The following is a 20,746-nucleotide window of genomic DNA, read 5'->3' on the forward strand; positions in this document are numbered from 1 at the left end:
GCCTGGCCTCCTTACAGCAGGGACCGTAAATGAATGCCAAGGGTCCACAGCTGGTGCTGTCAAACATCTGCCTCTGATGACCACGATAGCAAGATAATATTTTACAGACCTGCTCTGCTGAATTAAGAGCGTGTTTACTGTGTCAGGCTGATTTAACTCATGTGGACATGTAAGATCAGGTTCAGTTCTTTCATAAAAATGTTTGTGCCATTTTAAAAGGAAGTATATATAAATATATATATGTATAAAAAATCTCTGATGCCCATTAAATCTGCTGAAGACAAGGTCCAGGCTGGTTAGAGATAGTTTGGTGCTGGTCTAGTTGGTGAACTTTTCAAATTTTGGAAGCTGGATGACCAAAATGTCTTATGGACAAGCTGGTTGACTAAGGAATCTTGGTGCTGAAGATCAATTTCAGACTTTAATTGGTTAGCACTAGTTTGGTAGTGGCCTAGGCAACTTCCTGAAGAGTTAGCTCCAACCTACCTGACTAGAAGTTTCTAGTAATCCTGAAGACCTTGTGATCAGATGTGCTAATTAGGGTTGTAGCTCAACTCTGCAGGACCGTGGCCCTCCAGGAGCAGAATTTGAATAACTGGTGAACAGCATGATTGTGCTAGTTTGGATCCTTGGAAGTTGGTTGACCAAAATTATCCTGCTGGTTGACTAACTGTGCGTTCACACCGTCGCCGGCGAGAGCGTCAAAGTGGCGAGGGCAGGGCGCGGCGCGTCTTGGGCGGTGAGAGCGGTGAGGAGAGTTGAAGCCAGGTCAACTTTATGGTAATAAGCAATGACACGGTTTGGGGGCAACCGACGGCAACCAATCGGAATGTAGAAGGGCTCCGTTTGAGAGAATTCCAGAGAACGCAGTCCTGTAAACTTTGGTTCCGACCACATTAGTTCCCAAGCAAAATAGAGGAGGTTGATCATTTGAATTTGATAAGAAGGCGCGCAACACTATTTATAGGCAAGATTTTCATGCTAGAACACTTTTTCAGCGGGAATGCAAATTATAAAAGCACTCGCCGGCGGCGGTGTGAATGTACGGTAAGGAAATATTGGTGCTGAAATTGGTTAGCACTAGTTTGGTGTTGTCCTAACCCAGGGTTGTCCAATCCTATGTATTGAGGGGCACCTTCCTGCACTCTTATCTGTTCTAAGAAATCCTGAAGAAATTGATTAGTTGGTTTGGATGTTTAATCTGGGTTGGAGCTGAACTAGCCTAACTAGTATCCATTGTTTGGAACCAGGATCCAAAATCTAACACTGATTCTCCTTTATGTCTCCATTTAAGACCCCAAACTGTCAATAGAGCTCTGGCATACATTCATGGAAACTGTCCATCGTCCTACCTGAAACATGGCCATTTTTCTGTCCTCTTCTGCTCTCCTCTCCTCTCTCTATGGATCCCAGTCTGTCCTGGGCTTGTCGGTGGCGCTCCAGTGAGGTTCGGGCCTGCCGGTCCAAGGAACACTTCATCTCCTCCAGGCCCATCATGGGTTGCCTCTCCAAGGAGGAAGCTTTGCGGTCAGAGGGGTTGGGCAAGTTCCTCGCCCCCTGGATGCGAGCTGTCTGGCAGGGTGGAGGCTCTGGTGGTGGAGGCAGATCTGGGATAAAAGCAAGAAGGACCGTGTGAATTCAAAGTGCAGGAACAGCATTTCCATAGTATGCATTTATCATAATTTGACAGTAGGTGTCTTTTATAGCAACATAAATGGGCTCAAAGGGGTAACATTGATTTCATTCTATTTGATAAATTATTTTAATGGCTTGGATATTTTCTATTGCTAAATGCATTTGCTTATGACCCCATCTGTCTCCTTTAACCAATGTTGACTACTACATTAAATGGATAGTTCACCCCAAGATGAAAATTATCCCATGATTTACTCACCCGCAAGCCATCCTAGGTCAGGTGTATATGACTTGCTTCTTTCAGACAAACACAATCGTAGATAAAAAATATATTTTGTTTGAACCACGAGAGGTGTCTAAGCTTACGCTACTCCTACATCTTACGTCATACATCGCGTCAGGGGTTACTCTTGTGGCGCAAGTCGACTTGCGTAGGCCGTGTGCTGAAAGCTAGCTATTTTAGTTTATAAAGTTATAAATATGGATTTTCTCTTACAAAAACTCATTGCTTAGCTCCAGAAGGCCTTTATTAACCCCCTGGAGTCATATGGATTACTTTTATGATGAATGCATGCACTTTTTTGGGCTTCAAAATATTGGCTCCCATTCACTTCGACTATAAAGCTTGGAAGAGCCAGGATATTTTTTAATATATCTCTGATTGTGTTTGTCTAAAAGAAGCTAGTCATATACACCTAGGATGGCTTGAGGGTGAGTAAATCATGGGATAATTTTCATTTTTGGGTGAACTATCCCTTTAATACAATAAAGCATGCAAGAGAGATCTGTTATCTACAGTAGTGTAAACCATGCTTTGGTATTATCTGTTAATTTAAAACTAAAGTTCACCATCAGCGCTGGCATCGCGGCGGTGCGGGGCAGTGCCAGGGCCTTTGTGTTTACGGGTGGGCCTCGGCGCCCGCTGGTGACCAAGGCTGTGTGTGCCCACCGTACTTCCATCTGTGGAAAACGGGCTAGCGGGACGAGGTCTATGGTGTAGACCTTTATCTGCAGTGAGCAAAGAAAGAACCGTGGTTAGCCCGTAATGTTATCGAAAAGCTAGAGATGGTAAACACATTTTGAGAGAAAAGCATGGCATGTTGCTCAGAAGTAGGGCGGACAGCTTGTTAGTTCGATTCAGAAGCAGCAGAATCAATCAGTACATTTCATTTCTATTGCGCAGCCTGTTGGAGAAAAGGTTTAGGATTGTGAAAGTGGGTTCTTGAATATCTGTGGGTGAAGTCCTAAACAATCAAGATTATTATAGAGTCAGAAAGAGGCACAAAGTCAAACCTGAAGAACAAAGAATCTGAAGACATAAGTGTTGGAGTTGTTCCCAGTTAATTCATTCGCTCGCAGTGTAAACTGAAAGCATAGAACCAAAACCCTGCTAAGTGAAAACAGTCGTCGCCAAAACCCACCAAGCAAATCCATAAAGATGTTAGTATTTGCACCATGCCGCTTTCAAAAACCCTTCAGATAAAAGCAAGAGTTCACCGGCGTAAAATCAGAAAGCAGAAAAGAAGCATCATTCTGTTAAGACTGAGCCATTTTGCAGTCAACAAACACCAGACTTCCAGTCTCGAATTCCTTTGTTTCCTCCAAACCGACCTCTCTTGCTCAGGCTGGTGCCGTCCAGACGGTAACCAGCCTTGTCTGCGGCCGCCACCAGGGCTCGTGCAAAGCTGCAATGGGTGAAGAGTGAGCCGTCAGAGGAGCTGCCGGCACTAGACCTCCTGCTGGAGAAGTTTCTGTCATCATCTTCTGAAGCCGAGCCCCAGCCGTTCACCATAGAGCCTGGAGGGGAGCGGCCGCATGGGCGTTAGATTGACCAGGTTTTCTAGTTTATTGTTTTCCAGAAAAACAGGATGTATACACTGAGACAGGATATATACTTTAGTAATATTTACACACTAATAAGTTATTGATGCCTTGATGAAGGCGAATGGAAAAATACATTTAAAATCAGTATAATACTGTATAATGGGGCTTCGGATGTGTGCTGGGAATGATTATCCTCTCATCTGAATAAAGATGAGCACAGGTAAGTTATGTTTGACAAGAGATGTGTCAGCCACCTTCAAAATTATTAGGTAGTCACTGTTATGAAACTAATAACCACAACAAAATGGATGAGTAGGGTAGATTTACAGAAAGAAAAAAAGGGAAACACCCAGGCACACAAAAATCGCTGTTACATTCTATGCGTAATTCATTAACTAAAACATTAATGTCATTTAATATTACTGAAGATGGGTTTTTTTTTTGGGGGGGGGGGGTTCACTAATCTGAGCTGTTCTGGCATTTTTTTCTCAAGTAACTTGTCCTGCTTTCATCCTGCATATAAACTCACACCAGCCACTTGACTACACATCACGACCTCACTTCCTTTTGATTGCTCTGATGGGAAGGAACGCACGCACCTGCACGCGGCCTGAGGTGAAGCAGCTGATATCTCGCAGAGAAACACGCAGCATGATCAAAGCAACCACACGGCTACGTGCTGTTCTTCTTCTTTGGCACTTGTCAGATTTATGGCATGGATTTTTTTTTGATTGATAGCAACCCGGCACAAACATCCTCGGGGAAGATGATGTGAGATGGCGCGACTATTGTTTAATGATCCGAGAGTAAAGTTAAGAGGGTTACAATGGTTACTGGTGTTGCCTGGGTAATATTTTTTATAGTTTCAAGTATGTCTCAAGATTCAACACTGAGCTAATTAGGTCTCGGTGACAGATTTGTAGTCTAGGTCTTGGTGACGCAACGAACAATGTAGTGCTTTCAAAACATTATCTAGTTTTTCTTTAAGGATTTTAAAGGGGTCATATAATGGTACATGCACTTTTACAAGTTGATTGTACTGAAATGTGTGTTGGCAGTGCCATCATAAAATGATAAAAATCCATCCAGTGTTTTTTTTTAATCTCCTTATATGTTTTCCCCTGTCTCAAATCGAGCCGTTCGACCGTGAGGGAGCTGTCAATCATAGTCCGCGCGTTCGTGTTCCTGCTGAACCTCCAGAAGAACTGAAGTGAGTGCAACGTTTTATTAACCTTTATATTAATATTAATCTTTGCAAATCGCTAGCTGCACGCTTCACAATGAATGCGTCTAAGGTTTACACTCAGGGTACATTACGGCATGTTTTCTATGTATGACGTTCTCAATATAATTCATAATCTCACGTCTATAATGAACAACGCGTTATGGTTATTGTGTTATTGTGTTACAAACGGTGTACACACAGAACAGAGAGGCGGGGTGAGCAAAGCTCATTATCATTTAAAGTCATATGCACTGAAACGGCGTGCTGAAAACAGAGCTGTTTTTGACCAGGTAAAATAAGTGTTTTCTTACAAAACTAATGAGAATTTTTAATTAAAGTATATTATAAACTTTTAATTTAGACCCTAAAGAATCATATTAGCTTCTACAAAAATGGCATTATATGACCCCTTTAAAGAAATGCAGCTTTAAAGGCCCCCTGGAATTAAATTCTAAGTTTTTTAGCTTTTAGTATGAATATGTTACCCTTACGGTTATAAATAAGCTGATGTATTCCAAAACAATGACAAAATTCGCTTTAGGAGATATAAGCATTCAAAACTTCCGTCTCTCACAGTCTCTCACTTACGGATTTTTATGACATCACTGCTGACTTCAGCTTCTCATCACATCTTCTGTCCAATCAAATGCTCTATAGAATCTAAAGCGCCCCGCCCCCTATGCTATAAATACCACCTGGCCAAAGTGACAGTTTACACAACACGGAGAAATATGGGTTAGAGATGTGTGTTCGGTTGCTCAAACGCTCGAGTTTTATTACGTTTTCCAACTGTACGTTGGTTAAGAATGAAATGGCTAGAATTTATTAGCACCTCTACTAGAATCCATCGTGTCATCAGCGCTCGGATTCGCTTCCATGGTGCCGTCAAGTACGACTTGCAGTCTGTGAGGAAAACTAAACGCTATTGGCTATTTGAAAATGGGGAGGAGCCAATAAATGTCCCGCTTAAGCTTCCTGTTTCAGTGGAAATTACGTCAACGCATCATACAAAGCTACGTGATCCAAGGCTCTTCAGTGGGCCTTTAAAAATTATTAAATAATATGACTACTATAAAATAGTTTCTTAGAAAATACTACTACCTACCAATATTTATTATTATTATTATTTATTATTATGACTGAAAATCTGTAACACTATATTTATACTGTAAAGTAAATACTGCTTGTTGCTAGCATATAAAATGCTAAAAATATAATATTATAACACCTGCAAATATAACAAAGATTTTTAAAGCACCAACATACATTTTGTGTTTCTCTTGTCTAAAAGAGAAAATAACATGATGCAGACAAAAAAAAGAAAGAAGTAAAAACTCTTTCTGGCAGTCTCTTCCTTTGAATTTCCTCAGAAACTGCATATGGCTTTGTTTTGCAAAAAAAAAAAGAAAAAAAGTTGAGTCCCTCGAGACTGTCTCTCAGCAAAGCAAGACTGCATATAATGAATTGAATGTGCTGGCAGAGACAGAGGCAGGTACAGAGCTCCACATCAGAAGAGACGGCTCCTGCAGAATACCTGCACTACGCCTCAGCGCCTCCTGCCTCCTCCAGAGACGACATCCCCTTTAACAACCAGCCACCTAAAACAGATCCCTGAAAATACCAAGCTTTCACTCTTCGCCATATAATAATGCTGGCAGCTGCAAAACAATAACCGCTCTCCGGCCAAAATACATTCAAGTTCGCAAACCCAAATGTTTTTATACGGCGTGGCGTACCATGAAGAGAACTTCCCACAAATTGCTGCTAATTTGGAGTTGGCAGTCACAAACGGCAAACGTTTTGAAGCTACAATACTGTAGCTACTATAAATATGGAGCTAATACAAAAAAAATCTGACATGGTTTTTGAACATTTTATGGATTCGAAAAAGGCTATTTTTGACTGTCTGAACGTTTCGATAATGCACAGTTAATATTCACAGCTCAGCTAAATGTAGTTGTAAAACTCATCCAACACCCTGCTGCCACTAAAGCTGATTTACACTGCCCCGAGCCCTCATCTGCATATCATTAAGCATCGTAATGATTCCCCTTGACGAGTAGGCGGAGACGCCCGCCTCGGGACACGTGACCTCGCGATCTGCAGTCGGTGCAAGGGTTTATGGGAGCGGAGTGGAGCAGGACAGTGAGCTCACTGCTCACATTACAACTCCTATAAAACACCCTCACTGTTTCACAAACTCACTGATCTGCCGAGGGTTGTGCATGCAATAAATAATCAAGCACAATAAAGAAAAATATGTTCCAGTGATCTTTATTCCTCCTTAACTAAGCGGCCCAATGCAAATGGTTGTTAAAACTGTTTTATTTATCTCTTTAGGAAGGGCATCTATCTATCTATCTATCTATCTATCTATCTATCTATCTATCTATCTATCTATCTATCTATCTATCTATCTATCTATCTATCTATCTATCTATCTATCTATCTATCTATCTATCTATCTATCTATCTATCTATCTATCTATCTATCTATCTATCCATCCATCCATCCATACATACAAACATCCATACATCCATAGAATAATAATGCATACGTCTCGGCCTGATTAGAGGAGCAACACTGTCCCATTTTGCCTCAGTCCTGTGGTAAATTAGAGAACCGAGGGCTTTTAGTTTCTAACCACGCAATGTCATACCCTTCACGTGTCCCTGATGACAGACGGCCCATAAAACCCTTTCAATAAGTTGTAAAATTGAAATGGTGCCTCCTGTCTTCAATGGGGAAATGGATCCCTGAACGTGAGATTTATTCAAAATCTTCATGGGAAAACGGAAGCAATGAGGGTTGTGATTGAGTAAAATCATTTGTTTCAATTTCTTAAGTTTCTTTACTCCCCCCTTTTTTTGATATTTTAGTCTATCACTCCTCATTATGGTGATTAGTGTTTATCCCCAAATGCCTGAACAAACTGGATTTCAATGCACCCATTTTCAGGTGAGTGGCTGTGGAAATAAATACAGCATGACGATGACAAACAAATACAGCTATTTACAGACAGGCAGAGCAAAACATAGTATTTTACCATTCTAGTACAAACAAAGCCGCCACGTGCGGCACACATGTGTATAAACCACAACCGCTTCCCATGTAAAACATCAGCAGAACAATCTCAAAGTGCCCGCTGGACTGAAATATGCTGCTTTTAGATTAGAGATCAGTACCTCTGGTTTATTGTCTTATCTTTACATGCACATTCTGTTGAATTGCAATTTGATATGTGAGTAGATCATATCGTTTGGTGTCTCTGACGAAATGGACTGCATTTTAATTAACTTTTTTAATAAATAAAAAAAAGAACCATTTTTTTTTCTCTACCTTCCATGCTGGGTTCAAACTGAGCCCTGAAATGATTTAAGAGAGATAGAAATCCCCGATTATGAGGACAACGGATGGGATAATGAGCAAATGAAATGGGCACCCCTGCAGTGCTTAGAGTACATGCAGTGAAAGAACGCAATCTGCACCGGACATCTAACTGTGCACCAAACTAAACATTGTTTTAAGGTTTAGATAAGGGCTTTATGCTTGTTTTAAAGCACTTCTTCATGTTCTTTCACAGGAAAAAGTTCATAGAATTGACAAGTTAATTACAAAAGTGCACAAAAATGTACCCTTACCCGTAACAGAGCTGTCCAAGTTGTCCATGCTGGAGCCTGGTGTGTGTTCGATGCCCCTAATTGACGGCGACATCTCGTATCCTTCATCCTCCTCCTCATCGTCGTCTTCGTCAGGGAGGTCTGTCTCGATATCGGACACTAGGGTGCTGGAGATGTAGCCCACGGGTGGCGCGGGGGCCTGGGGCGGGTAAGGCCCACCCTGCATGTGCCTGCGGAGAATTCCAAAGAAGTCAAACATGAACATACCATGCTCTTTTGCATAACCAAGCAATAGCTTCAAGGGTTGTCAGCTGGAGACAAAAGGTGTCAATGAGCGACAAGCCCAGACAAAAGAGAAATGCGTGGGGTGTGCTGTCTGTCAGGCAAAATGTGGTTTTCCTAGAACATTCCATGTCATCTCTCCAATGAATTGGGACAATTCGGCTAATTCAGCAGTGCCATGGTTTGCATGCTAACACAATGACCTACTAATTGCAGCTTGAAGAGGATACAATGGCAACCACCACAGGCATGTCTTTGCAGTGGCTGTCACCCACTAGACAGCTAGGTTCGATGACAGCCCCACTGTGTGTCTATATATATATGTGGATCATGTGTGTTTGTGCAGTGCTTCTGCTTTGATGCGGTCTGTGCCAGGATTCGTATATAATTATGGGCTCTTCTCAGTCGTCAAAAACGCACTATGAGCAACATACTCATTATGGCGGTAACATGACATCTTCCTCCTGACAAGTGGAGGCCGTTCCCTTACAGTGCCGACTGTAATAAGCGGAAGTCGATTTCTCTTGGAAAGACAGGTTGAAGCATGGGTTTAGCATGGGGGCTTTATAAGAATGCTTTACACAGTCTGGGGTGGACGACTGAATTGTTCTCATATTTAATTAAGCTGCATTCCAAATTTTTTCATTTAATGCTTTTATTCATCTTGCTTTTATTGAAAACTACTAACAAATGCGGTGTAACAAAATGGGGTGCGGTGCTAGTTATGTAAAAAAAAAAAAAAATCAGATCTTCAAAGTTAAACAGCCATTATTTTTTACATTTGCATTTGATGCCTCTAGTGCAGAGGTATCCCAAAAAATTATAATAAAAAAAAAAATAGATTCAAATTTAAAAAAAAATCTAATTCACTAATATTATACATTTCAAAACAAAAACGATTGAAAAAAAACAAAAACATAATAATAATAAAATAAAAAATGCCACCGGATCCTGATTTCGGCATCTATAATCTCTGCTCTAGCGGTAAAACAATTGACCTTTAACTCAGATCTTACCAAGCCTGTTTAGCCATGTCCAACTGGTAAGCGCGGGTTAGCTCATCTAGGTGGGCTTGGAGCATGGGCTGTATTTCTTCACGTGGGGATGGGCTCAGTGTGGCTGTGGACTGTTTGCCAAAGGAAACTGCTGCAGGGGAGGAAGCCACGCCCCTTATGGGAGGAGTGGGCACCCGCTCTTCCTCTTCCTCCAGCTCATCCTCTAAACCCTGATGGAGGTATGTCTGCACTGGCAATGGCGGGCCCCAACCATCACTATCATACCTGGAACAAAAGACAGAAACAAAATGAAAACGGACCGCAGACGAGTCCCTGAGGCACCCCACTACCAGTTGTTGGTTAGGCATGGCTTTTTTTTTTCTTTTTTTAAATGTCAGTCTAGTCAACAGCTATGGATATAGTGAGACTCAGGTTTAACAGCATAGTGGTAATGGTGTAAATATTAGGTTAAATGCAAAAAATCTAAATGGGATTTTCACAGCTTTACTTGTTTTTTAATACAGGCTGATCTAGCCGAACAACTTTGCTTTTTATTTCCCAGAACTGTGCTTAGACATGCTGAAATAATACATGTCATAAAGCCAACATTCATTAGAGGAATTTGTCAGTGCACATCCCGTAGGACATAACAGTTTTAATCTGAAGCCATTAAAGACAGTGGCGAGATTTACAGCGTAGAAGACTACTCATTTGCCAGAGAGCCTATTAAGCTGGATGACTCTCCAAGATGGAAATTAACAGGGTTGAAAGGCAAGCACACCTCTCAAGAAGGATATTTAATTTGTATCACCACCTTCATGTTTTCTTTTAACTGTACAGATGGGCTGACGCTGATGTCAGACCAGAGTGGAGTGTCGTCAGTGGCGAAAGTATATTAAAAGTTGCTGAGTGTGAACAGTTTGTCAAACAAGGTTTTAAGATTATCACTCAGTGGCAAAAACATTCCATCTATTTATAATGGACAACAAATAAATAACTTAGTGCTAGCAGCTTGATTAACTCTCTAAGGAATACATTAATACCATTAGTGGATTTATAGATGGTATTAGCTAGCAAGAATGAGCCTTTGAACAGTTTCCTATGCACATCATGGCCGTTTTTATTTTAAAATTGATGGGGAAAATTCAATGCTTAATTACATGGATCATTATCTCTAGATATTATAGATGTGACCATTGAATGTGCAGTGTGGATTGTCACTATTACTACTAAGTAGAGCTGAATGAGTGACTCAGGACCCTACCCTCCTCCATCATGGTGCTCTGAGGCGTAGTGGTCCATCTCCGTGCCTGGAAGAGGGTGGATAGGAGGGGGAGGCAGTGGAACGTTTGCCCAGTTGGAGCCATTCATCTTGGAGGGCTTGGCGTTTGCTTTGGTCTTCTTCTTCTTTCCACCTTTCCCACCTACAACAGCAAAAAGTTGGAGATATTAGTTAGAGCTTGTACACAGAACGGTGTCAAATGATTTGGCAATTTCCATGTTTTCACCCTAAAAAAAAACACTGATTTATTCCCCACATAATATGTGCTTGAAATTCTCAATACTAAGTGAAGGCTGTTGCAATGCCAATGTCAAATGCAATTGCTTGTATTTTAGCATATACAACTCCCCTTTGCACAACTTCTTTCAAAATGTTCTGACCCAAGACAGCCATAAAAAGCAATCTCAAGGCTGCGTGGTGAAAGAAACAGTTTACAGCATGTCAATGTCTCAAAGACACAAAAAAGGAAATTACTGAAAAAAACCTTTGACCTCCTTTTTACCACAACTGCCATTCATGTAACTTGCTGGAATATCTTTGTTTGCAACTCCTTGCAGTTCCATTCTATGAGTATGCCCTTCATTTTATGTATGCTAAGAAAAGAAACTACTGAGAAAGAAACTGAAATGTGTGAAAGATGGAAAGAAAAAAGTCTGTTGAACTTGAATATGACGCACACACAATCTCCCCGGACAAAAGATTTGGCAAATGACAAACTTGCCCAAGAACCAGTACATAGGATAGTAATTAATCACCCTTCTGTCACAATCTAATTAACAAAACCATCTAAATGTAACGGCCATCAATGCCAGATGAAGACATTTGGGACGAGGAAGTGATGTAGAGTACATGCAGAGGCGGCAGGATTCATTACTGTAAATTATTAATGCCGCTGCTGGCAAACTCGACGTGACCAGTGCTTTGGCACGTGTTGCCAGATCCTCCCGTGTTTCAAGCCAGGCATAAAATAGCTGAGGCTGATGTAGTCAGACACACGGCCAAATGCAAATGGGGGGGGGACCTTCACTGGCAGCACTTGTACTGTATGGGATCCTATCTGTCATCATCTTCCTCTGTCTGCCAATGGCCTCTAATCGTCCCTGCCGTATCGAAATGTTCCGATTCAAGCAACCCTGTGGCTTCAAACATCATGTTATTTAATATGATGCCAGGACTTTGACAGGGCTATACATTAAGTCTAAAAAACTCTTTATAAAAGCCATGTTGAATCACATTCAATGGCTATGAAAAGACCTGGATCCAAAAGGAATATTCCACCCAAAAAAAGAAAACGATCATGTTGTTCCAAAACCATATGACTTCCCTTCTTCGGTGGAACATCAATAAATGTGAAGAATTGTGGTCAATAAGTTGAATTAAACACTGAGGGTGTCAGATGCAAAAGCAAAATAAAAGTGGTCCCTATGAATGGTACTTTACGATTTCTTTAGGATTAGTCTGTCCCAAATTTGAGTTTACTGACATTAAATAACTAGTGGTTATTTATTAACAATGAGAATCATTCTTTTAAATCTTTTCAAACAGTTAGTCTAGTCAGTTCACAAAACCCAGTTCAGACCAGATTTTGTGAACTGGCTGTGAACTGGCAAATGGCTAAACCAATTGATTATTAGTTGATCCAGTTCACAAAATGGTGTCTAAAAGATTAGGATTTAAATGAATGAAATTAATTGATGAAAAAATTAAATGGAAATATGAAATGTAAACTATATGTTAATAATACTACAATGAGAGATTGTTACTGAATAAATGTGTTCCTCAAAGTTTAGAAGACTTCAATTTTAGGATGTATTTGAGTCCTTTCTTAAGCTTGAAAGCTTTGGCTCACATTTATTGTGCAGTCCTTACATAGGAAAGAAGAACATGTTTTAAAAAAATTGTGTGTGTTGAACTGAGGAAAGTCAAACGGGTTTGGAATTAGTGTTTTCAAAAACGTTCATTTCAGGGTGCACTGTTCCTTTAAGAAAAGCAAAAACGAGTGAGAAAGAACTGGTACGCTATAAGATGAGTACTGTAGCTATGCACAGTTTAGGGCAGATTTGTCATACGGAGGCTGACGTTTATGATACTCTCGGCAGCCGGCCTATTAGAGAGCGTTCTCTTCGCCGGAACTTCTCGCTGACGGTGCGCTATTGTTCCGGCGGGCGAGGGAGAGCGGGAGGCATTAGGAGTCTTGTGGAGGGATGGAAGTGTCAAACGAAGACGAATAAAGCATGCTAGTAATAAAAAAAAAATAACAACAGGCTAGAGGCAGAAGAGGCAGAAGTGGCTGGAGTGGGGGGGAAGTAATTGGGTTTCCTAATCGTTCCTCTGGGTGACGCGTGGCATCGGACAATAAATGGAGAGATGGCGTGATTACTCAATCACTCCCTCAGTTCCTCTCTCTCTCTCTCTCCTCCTTTCTTTCTCCCTCTGTTTGTTGAGTAGAGGGCATCAATAATGTAAACGAGTCTCTGCTGAGGAGTCGGGGCAGCTCCTGAAATTACCAATGTAAGAAATGTGAGGAAAACCGAAAGGAAGGGTCCCGTGGGGGGACAGTGACTCGACTGTCAAACATGAGGTGGCTTTCTGAACTAGGCCGAATCAGGCCGGATCGGAGGCGACGAAACTTGGCTGTGTTTCATAACTTGAGGTTAAACACCTTTAACACATCAATAAGAGCTTGCTCAACTCAGATCTGTCCTATCTTGTATAACGGATTATGATCTAATTGTATGCTATGGTGGGAAAAGGGAGTAATAACAGTATTTGAAAATAATTCGCATTTAATGGGGCAGTACAAAGACTTTATGGCTTTTCTATTACAGGGAAACGCATGCGTTTTTGATTACGACAAGACCGTTTTTCACTAAGGAAGGCTGTGAATTTTGGCTCTCAAAACACACACAAAACAGCAGTGAATATGTGTGAAACGTGTTTTGCTGTGTTCGCTCTCCTTCAACACCTTTATATTAATTAAAAACCTGTCGACATCTAGGATATCAGATGCTAAAAGTGATATAAAATGAAACTCAAGCACTGAAAAGGTTCACAGGATCTGTGTGGAAAATATGCATGGCATTTCACTGGGATCAATATTGAAAGTCCAAATATTTCTGAATTGTTTGGGATAGTACGCCAAAATGACCCGCAGCAAACAAATGAAGTGCATATGTTTGCTTGGAAACAATCAAGCGTAATCTTTGGAAATGCAAATGTGACCCTTGCTTATTTGCTCAGCTTTTTTTTCGTCTTCCCTTTTCCCGAAACCGTCGTAACATAACCAAACAATTATTTCAGTAAAAAAATATGGAATATACAGTATAATCTTGAACTTGTACACTGCCGTTCAGACGTTTGGGGTCAAGTTTAACACTTTTATTAATACTTATTTAATGCTTTTTTAAATATACACTACCGTTCAAAAGTTTGGGGTCGGTACGATTTTAAATACTTTTAAAAGAATTCTCTTCTGCTAACCATGGCTGCGCTTATTTGATTAAAAATACAACAAAAATCAGTTATAGTATTAAATATTATTCCAGTGTAAATCAGCTGTTTTCTGTGTGAATATATAGTAAAGTGTCATTTATTCCTGTGATCAAAGCTGAATTTTCAGCATCACCAGTGTCAGTGTCTTCAGTGTCAAATGATCCTTCACAAATCAGTATAATATGAGGATTTGATGCTCAAGAAACATTTATTATTATTATCAATGTTGAAACAGTTGTTGGTCTGTCAGTTGTACAGTTTTTTTTTTTTTTTTTTTTTTTAGGATTATTTGATGAATAGGAAGTTCAAAAGAACAGCATTTGTTTGAAATAGAATCTTTTGTAACATTATAAATGTCTTTACTGTCCTTGATAAATAAAAGTATTGATTTCTTTCCTCCAAAAAATACAAATAAAATTCTCACTGACCCCAAACTTTTGAACGGTAGTGTATATATATTTTTTTACTTGATACATTTATTATTTTTTGTTACCAGCATTAAATTGATCAAAAGTGAGAGTAAAGACCTTTATATTGTTGCAAAAAATCGATTTCAAACAAACGTTGTTATTTTCATCACAGAAAACTGAAAATAATATATAGACTTTTTAAAATATAATAAGCAGCACAACTGTTTCCAACACTGATAATAATAAGAAATGTCTTGAGCAATAAATCAGCAAATTAGAATGATTTCTGAAGGATCATGTGACACTGAAGACTGGAGTAATGATGCTGAAAATTCTAATTAAATAATTTCACAATATTACAGTTTTTACTGATAAAATGCATATTCCAAAAGCATGATCTGCATAAATTGCCAGAATGATGAATAATGAATAATGAAATACGACAACCGTTTTCATGTTAATCAGGTTGTTAGATAGAGAACCTCAAAATGCAACGAAAAGGTTAAACGAGATCAGATTGATTTGATTTGGTCATGATCTCTATCTTCCAAACAATCCCGGCCTGAAGAGCTTGAGATGTTTGACCTGAATCTACCCTTGTAGTCCTAATTGTAGTCCGTGAAACACTTGAGCCAGATGCTTGGAGAGCTTCCCATCGAATGTCTGAGGCTGTTACTGCACAGTTAAAGCATTGGCATGAAACTTGATTAGAGAGGAGAAAGAGAGCCACATGGACAACGAGACGAGAGGATGGGGGCCGTCTCTGTGTCCTATAAATGACATTGTAATTTTCAGTACATGAATTTTATTGTAGCTTGTAACCATTAACGGGAGGAATTCGCTCAAATCAACCCCCTCAAGAGTGCGTGGATGTGCATTTCTGAGTGGCTTCTTTCACCAATGGCAAAACTGACCTATGCTTACATCATAAACGCATTGACATTGCTAACACAAGGTTAATGACAATGTCAAAAGATGCTTTGCTGGAATTGTGCAACATGTCAAACATAGGCAGAATGTAAGGATTGAGTGTATCATGTCATGCACAATTTCCCCTTCACATGTGAAATGTGTGAAAAGAGAAGACCAGAAACTCTATGCTAAATTCTTCAAACTTTAAAGGTGCTCTATGTAACTTTTCTACTAAAATGAATCCTTTTTTTATTGCCTGTGTGTGAAGGGGTTGTAATCACACATTAAAATGATCCACTTGTCGAGTTTTGCTATTACCTCTGAAGGCCAGTATTCCTATTTCTATGTGAAGTCTCCGGGTCGGATTTACCGCGAAATCCAACGGATGTGACGTGCATGCGTGCTCCCGAGCCTCTCTCCTTATATACAGTCTATTGTAGACGGTCAGGGAGTTACGTCCGGTTAAAGGCGCACGTTTTTCGGCTTATATCTCAGTCAATCTTTGATCAATATTCCCAAGACTCTAATCGTTCGTAGAGCTGGACGGGGCCTTTCGAACGAGCCCACCCCCGAGGTCCAACTCGCCCGGCTCCCCGAGTTATAGCCGTTCGAAATCGGGGGTCCCAGCAAACGGCGATCCGGTAGGGGGCATCCCCGAGGCCCGCCAGTCTAGCGATGGGCAAGGGTTCCCCTGGGACCTCCTCCCCCGAATTTGAGCTCTCTGGGTTTTTGCGTTCCAGAGATACGAGCAATTTTCTTCTGAGATCGTGACGTCACCGGCGTCCGCAATTTTGCAGCGCGCCCGATGGTTTTCTGCTAATATCTCCGCGAAAACACCACCAAAAACTATGGAACTTATATGGTTCTTTTCAGCTCGACTAGATGGTCCCAACGAGCTCGGTGCTCGCCGAATCCGTCTAGTATTCGCCGAGATATTTGCGTAATAGACGGTATTGTCTATGAGTTCGAGCACGAGCGCTCTTGTAAAATTTGGTTGCAATCTGAAACAGCAATCTGAAACATCACCACTAGAAGCCGCTAAAAGTTACATAGAGCACCTTTAAGGCAGTGTGTCCACCAAAGCATTTCTTTGTATTTTTTCAATTGGTTTCCATTGGGAGCGCCGTGTGTTTGAATTCGGCAGCAGTGTGACAAGGCGCTAAGCGTCTATTTCACACAAGCTCGCCGTTTTTTTTCTGGTCGCCCGAGAGCTGGACATTTTTTTTTTCAAGTAGCGCTCATCACTGTCACTTTTTACCCAGCCGTCCAATCACAGTGGAGGAGTGGCAGGACAGACACCACACTGACCAACCGCCACATCCCACTTGTACTAAGACAACAGAAGACAACAACAAGCACAACAAAAGAACAAAATCATTCAAAACAATTGCCAAAGAACGTACTTTACATTCTGTCGACATTTTTTTACATCCATAAACAAACTATCTGTGAAATCAGACAGCATCACTGATTCTAATGGGCTATATCTGCTTTTGTCATCAGATGTAGACACGGTGTAGATGACTTTTTAAGAATGAATTTATGGACTCAAACTGTAATTATGGAAAGGACTATGCTCTGATGCACCTAATTTCGCAACAGTATCCATCATATTTTACTAATATATACCTGCCGGTTAATATAAACTGTCATTTTGTTTTGATAAACAGGACTTTTACAGTACACCCACACGGTGGATGTCGATCCAGTAGAGATGAGGAACACAATTATTACACCAACCATATTATTCAGAGTATACAGCAGGGGTCATGGCGTGTGCACCACGGTTAGTGGAGGTGAAAGGGGGGAGGGGAAGACTGAAGGAAAGATGCGGGTGGGCTGCTGACCCGGGACCGGTGAAATACCAACCTGACAGACTGTTGCTCCGATCTGAGCTGTTGTGGGAGCTGGTGGTGCTGAAATCCTGCGATTGGTTGTGTGGCATTCTATTAGACAATCCGTCAGCCAATCGGTAGTCAGGAATGAAAAGGAGTGCTAGTGGAGGCGAAGGGCAAAAAAGTGGCATCAGGTGGAGGGCAAGATGGCACAAGCGCATGCAAGGGCGTGCAGTTAGAGCAACGGGCAAAGCACTGATTTCACACACAACTCCTATTTCAAACGCCTGTTCTTACTAATTTAACAATGCTTAGACTTAGTACTTGATTTGGACACTTTTCGCTCCGTTCCCAAACCGAGTGAGCTGCTCTTTAGCATCAGTTAAGATGCTGCCTACATAGGTAGCAGGCAGCATGGCAGCTCACTCGATTTTGGAACAGAGCCTAATCGCTTTAAAATCTCTCAATTTGTCTAGTTTCTTGGGAAACGGTCTCATTCAGATGTTAACAACATACATTAGTGCTAATTTTCCTGGAATTAATTCTATTTGTTGGCAAGTTAACCAGTTCATGGAATCATTTATACGTGTGATTTACAGTAATCTTTTAGTCTTACGTTTTGTTTTTTTTCCAAGTCCAAATGAAAGCGCAAATGGTTTTTAATTGCGTTTAAGGAACGGCTACAATTTATCATTCTGTTCATCTGGGGCGAATGAGTTCATTAATATGGATAGTAGTACTTTTTATATATATATATATATATATATAAAAAAAAAAAAATTTGCAGAGTGCATTTGTCTAAAAGCTTTTCAAAATAGAATAAATCTTGGATAATGATGTTACATTCTTTTAGCCCAAAGACAATTTAAATAAATGCAGTCCGGTTGGTTCGGAAACACATTCAAGGGTCATGGATTTTGTTATGGGCCAATGATACGCATTCTTATTGTTCCTGAATGTCAAAAAAATGCTACATTAATGCAATGTTGGTCAAATTAACACTGATACAAACCTCAGGCAATATCCAGAAGTAGAGCAATTGGCTTTGTTTCAAAAGATTTTGGATGTAAAAAACAAGCTCACATGAAGTATCACACAGACACACACACACACACACACACCCCTGGCCCTTCAGCCCGACTCACTGTTGTTGCAGGAGTTCTTGTCTGGCAGTGAGTAGCCCAGGCTGGCCATTTCTTGCTTGGCCTGCAGGGAGGTCTTCCACTGGGCTTCGGGCAGGTCGACGGCCAGCTCATGAATGCTGTTGGAATGGAGGATCTGGGTTGTGGCGTATGGCGTGGCCTGGGAGGCGGGGCTCGGGCTGCCGAATCCACCTTTGGTGGTGAAGTCAATGCTGCTGTAAATGGCTCCGTCTGAAAGCATGGTGCCCGTCTTATCAGCCTGGGAACTGGGCATCCCGTCTGAGAGGCACGGCGAGATGGAGGGAGGGAGAGATTAACACGACTGTGAGGCTAATGTCTTAGAGAAGTGCAGAAGTGATGTCTCTTTTGAAAGAAATCAAATTCAAAATATTTCAATGCGTTTCTGCAAACTCATTGCCATGGAAATATTATGTTTATTTGATTTAAAATATTTTTCAGAAAATTATTTCAGATTCTAGGTCAATTTTTACGTTTTTGATAATACCCCAAAAAGTGTCCCACACATTCACACATATACATCATGTTTAAATAATTATGGAATTATTACATTTTGGTATTTGAGTCAGTGTAAATAATAATAATTCAATTAATTATACAAATAAAAAGAATACAATTATTATTATTAATACAATGACATGATTACAATAAATGTATGATAAGAAGAAGAATCATTGCAAATTATTAATATACTCAAATAATATTATTTTGTATACTGAATACTCAAATAATTATGAAAATTATGAAATGTTGTTATCCGAGTCAGTGTACAATTATTATTAGTATAGTACAATATGTATTATTATACATATTTTAAGCTATATAATTTGTATAATGTCATTTATATGATAATAATATTTAAAAATGATATTGCTGGATGAGTATATTATATATATATATATATATATATATATATATATATATATATATTATTAATTATATATACATCATAACTTACATTATATAAATGATAAAAACTAAAATATGTATATAATAATAATAATAACATATTTTATAAATAATACTACTAATAAATAAATACAACAAAAAATAACAAAATATAACACATATATGCAAAAGATAACAAAATATATACAATACATACAATAAACAAATAAACTCATAAGTTGTGAATACGCTATGCTTTTTTGTTTACTATTTGGTGTGAACCGGCCTTTAATTCATGTTCCGTTCTCTCCCTTTGACTCACTAGTGCTACTACTATCTACCATTTTCTCTTTGCACATCCGGATGAAATAATGGCGTAACTCTACATGTGTGTGTGTACTGAAGGGAAAATGATATACAGCAGCTGCATCTGCACCACTCAAGCTGTGGCTGTCCTTCACGACTCACTGCTCGACCACCATCTTTCCCTCGCGCCCCCCACCCCTCTCCGTGACAGTGGGTCAGAGCGACAGACATTAGTTTCGGCGTGACGGCCATATAGCTCTGTCTCCAGCACACGATGAATAAATGTGCGTCCAAACATATGCATACAGGTGTACATCAGGACAACACCGGGACACCCTGAATGAATCACTGTCCAGAAATATGACATTTTCTTTCAGCTGATGGAGAGGGCTTGCTTTTAACATTTTCAACTTTCGACTAACCGCATTTCTAATCAATTTAACACGTTCCTGAATTTCAAGCCAATGCAGCAATGGGTCTGAGAGTAGATTTACCTCCACGGCCGAAGTTGTTGAGGTCATTGGGTCCTCCAGATCCGCTGTTAACCGGCAGACTGGTGGTCGGCCAGGAGTCGGCGAGCCACGGGTACCCCGAATCACTGGCATTCAGCAGACCAGGACGACTGCGGGAAGACAAACCATGCATTGAGACTTCATTCTCCATCTCGAGTTTCCACACTATTTGAGCAATGGATTTCCATAACTTTGCAACTCATTTGTGATTATTGGATATGTTTTTTTTTTTAAATATTGATTCAGACTGACAAAGACAGAATAATTTAATAATAGTGGTTTTGACTGAAAAGAAGAATTTCACTTATGAGTGTATGAAAGTGTTATTCATAAGCTACACAACAGCACATGGAATATGTAATCGGAT

At 40.2% G+C, this 20,746-nt stretch overlaps 1 protein-coding gene across 1 annotated transcript in view; it reads right to left on the reverse strand.

Moving 5' to 3' along the window:
- The window catches only part of robo2 (roundabout, axon guidance receptor, homolog 2 (Drosophila)), a gene marked incomplete at its 5' end in the record, with an annotated part of 67,996 nt that overhangs the window by 1,407 nt on the left and 45,843 nt on the right, over window positions 1-20,746 (reverse strand). Inside the window, 9 exons of the mRNA XM_056244149.1 lie at window positions 1,353-1,607; window positions 2,485-2,643; window positions 3,247-3,432; window positions 8,327-8,535; window positions 9,604-9,867; window positions 10,847-11,006; window positions 17,548-17,673; window positions 18,659-18,934; window positions 20,362-20,489. Coding sequence (XP_056100124.1) covers window positions 1,353-1,607; window positions 2,485-2,643; window positions 3,247-3,432; window positions 8,327-8,535; window positions 9,604-9,867; window positions 10,847-11,006; window positions 17,548-17,673; window positions 18,659-18,934; window positions 20,362-20,489 — 1,763 coding nt within the window. The remainder of the gene's footprint in view (window positions 1-1,352; window positions 1,608-2,484; window positions 2,644-3,246; window positions 3,433-8,326; window positions 8,536-9,603; window positions 9,868-10,846; window positions 11,007-17,547; window positions 17,674-18,658; window positions 18,935-20,361; window positions 20,490-20,746) is intronic.

The sequence above is a fragment of the Rhinichthys klamathensis genome, unplaced genomic scaffold (genome assembly GCF_029890125.1).
Source record: "Rhinichthys klamathensis goyatoka isolate OS25496 unplaced genomic scaffold, OSU_Roscu_1.1 h1tg000933l_1, whole genome shotgun sequence".
NCBI lineage: Eukaryota > Metazoa > Chordata > Actinopteri > Cypriniformes > Leuciscidae > Rhinichthys > Rhinichthys klamathensis.